General features: G+C 39.1%; 1 protein-coding gene across 1 annotated transcript; it reads right to left on the bottom strand.

Annotated features, from left to right (window-relative positions):
• Positions 1-215: 215 nt before the first annotated feature.
• LOC108730471 (uncharacterized) lies at positions 216-692 on the bottom strand (the record flags this gene model as incomplete). The annotated part of the gene is made up of 3 exons (XM_018460194.1): positions 216-311; positions 369-470; positions 513-692. Coding segments are annotated over 3 exons (378 nt in total), but the record flags the coding sequence as incomplete, so codon positions are not given.
• Between the last annotated feature and the right edge of the window lie 682 nt (positions 693-1,374).

The raw sequence follows: 1,374 nt of genomic DNA on the forward strand, positions 1-1,374 counted from the left end.
TCTCGCGATGTTTCGCGGGTCGGGGCCGCCGGTGGTACCTGTGAATTATTTTTGGATTCTTAAAAAATATTTGGGCGCACCGCGCCCTCGTCATCGCAACCCACCGATGGTGGGTGCGATGGCATCCGACTAGTGGTCGTCGGGAACGATGCTTTGCTGGGCGCATCGTTACAAATTTAATGTATGTGCAAAGCACGGTAAGTGTTTATCGATACCAAATCCATCTATAATAGCTTTTTTAATATTTGCAGCATTATTTGAAACTATGAATGCAATGTTTTCAGAACGAATGTTCCATTCGCTTGTCAAGTCTAGTAATCAATTTTTTAAATATTCTCCAGTGTGCCGTTCTGATAACTCAGTTATACCTATTGTGACGGATTTGTGTTCATTTTCCATTAAGAAATGCACCGTTAAACCCAAGTAGCTTATTCTGTTGAGCGGTTCCGTCCATGTATCTATCGTTAGCGACACGTATTTTGTTAATAATTGATTTTTTATGAGTTTGGATATTTCATATTTTTCTTCCAAGCATCTGGTAATAGTTTTCCTACATGGAATCTTATAGAGTGGCGCTAATGTTTTCATTAGAGTACAGAAGCCTTCTTTCTCAACAGTTGAGAAAGCCGTATTGTCTTTTGCCAGCATAAAGGTGATTTTATTTGTAATGTCAGCAGCTTTGGCTCCTCCATCTAAAATACGATATTGAAGTTATATACGAGGGGCATTACTTATATTTTTTTGAGTCTTGGCAACACTGAGTGTTGTCAGGTGCCATCTGACGTTTCCATTAGAAAGTTTGACATTTTTGACCATAACCTTCTTCAGAACGTTTTGTTATTTGAGCGCGATTTATATTGTTTACAGTCACTTGAAAATTGTGTCTCAGCGAAAAAATGGAATTAACTCGTGAAAATTTTCGTGCAATGATTTATTACGACTTTCGACGTGGATTATCAAGACAGGAGTGCATCGATCAACTTACTTCCACTTTTGGCGATAAAGCCCCATCCTTTACCACTGTGAAACGCTGGTATGACGAATTTAATCGTGGTCGCCGTTCGCTCACCGACGAAAGTCGTGAAGGTCGTCCAAAATCAGTTGTTGTGTCAGAAAACATTGATGCTGTGCAAAAACTAATAATGCAAGATCGTCATGTGACATACTGTGAGATTGAGACAACCTTAGGCATTAGTTCCACCAGCATATATAAAATATTGCATGATCATTTAGCCGTGAAAAAGATTTGTTCTCGTTGGATCCCACATAATCTGACAAAATCTCAAAAAGATGCTCGTGTCGATTGATGCAAACAAGTGGTTCGAACGCATGCAAAAGTGTACGAGTATAGATCATAAAGGAGAATATTTTGAA

This window comes from Mycetomoellerius zeteki, unplaced genomic scaffold (genome assembly GCF_001594055.1).
Source record: "Mycetomoellerius zeteki isolate Tzet28-1 unplaced genomic scaffold, Tzet1.0 scaffold922, whole genome shotgun sequence".
NCBI lineage: Eukaryota > Metazoa > Arthropoda > Insecta > Hymenoptera > Formicidae > Mycetomoellerius > Mycetomoellerius zeteki.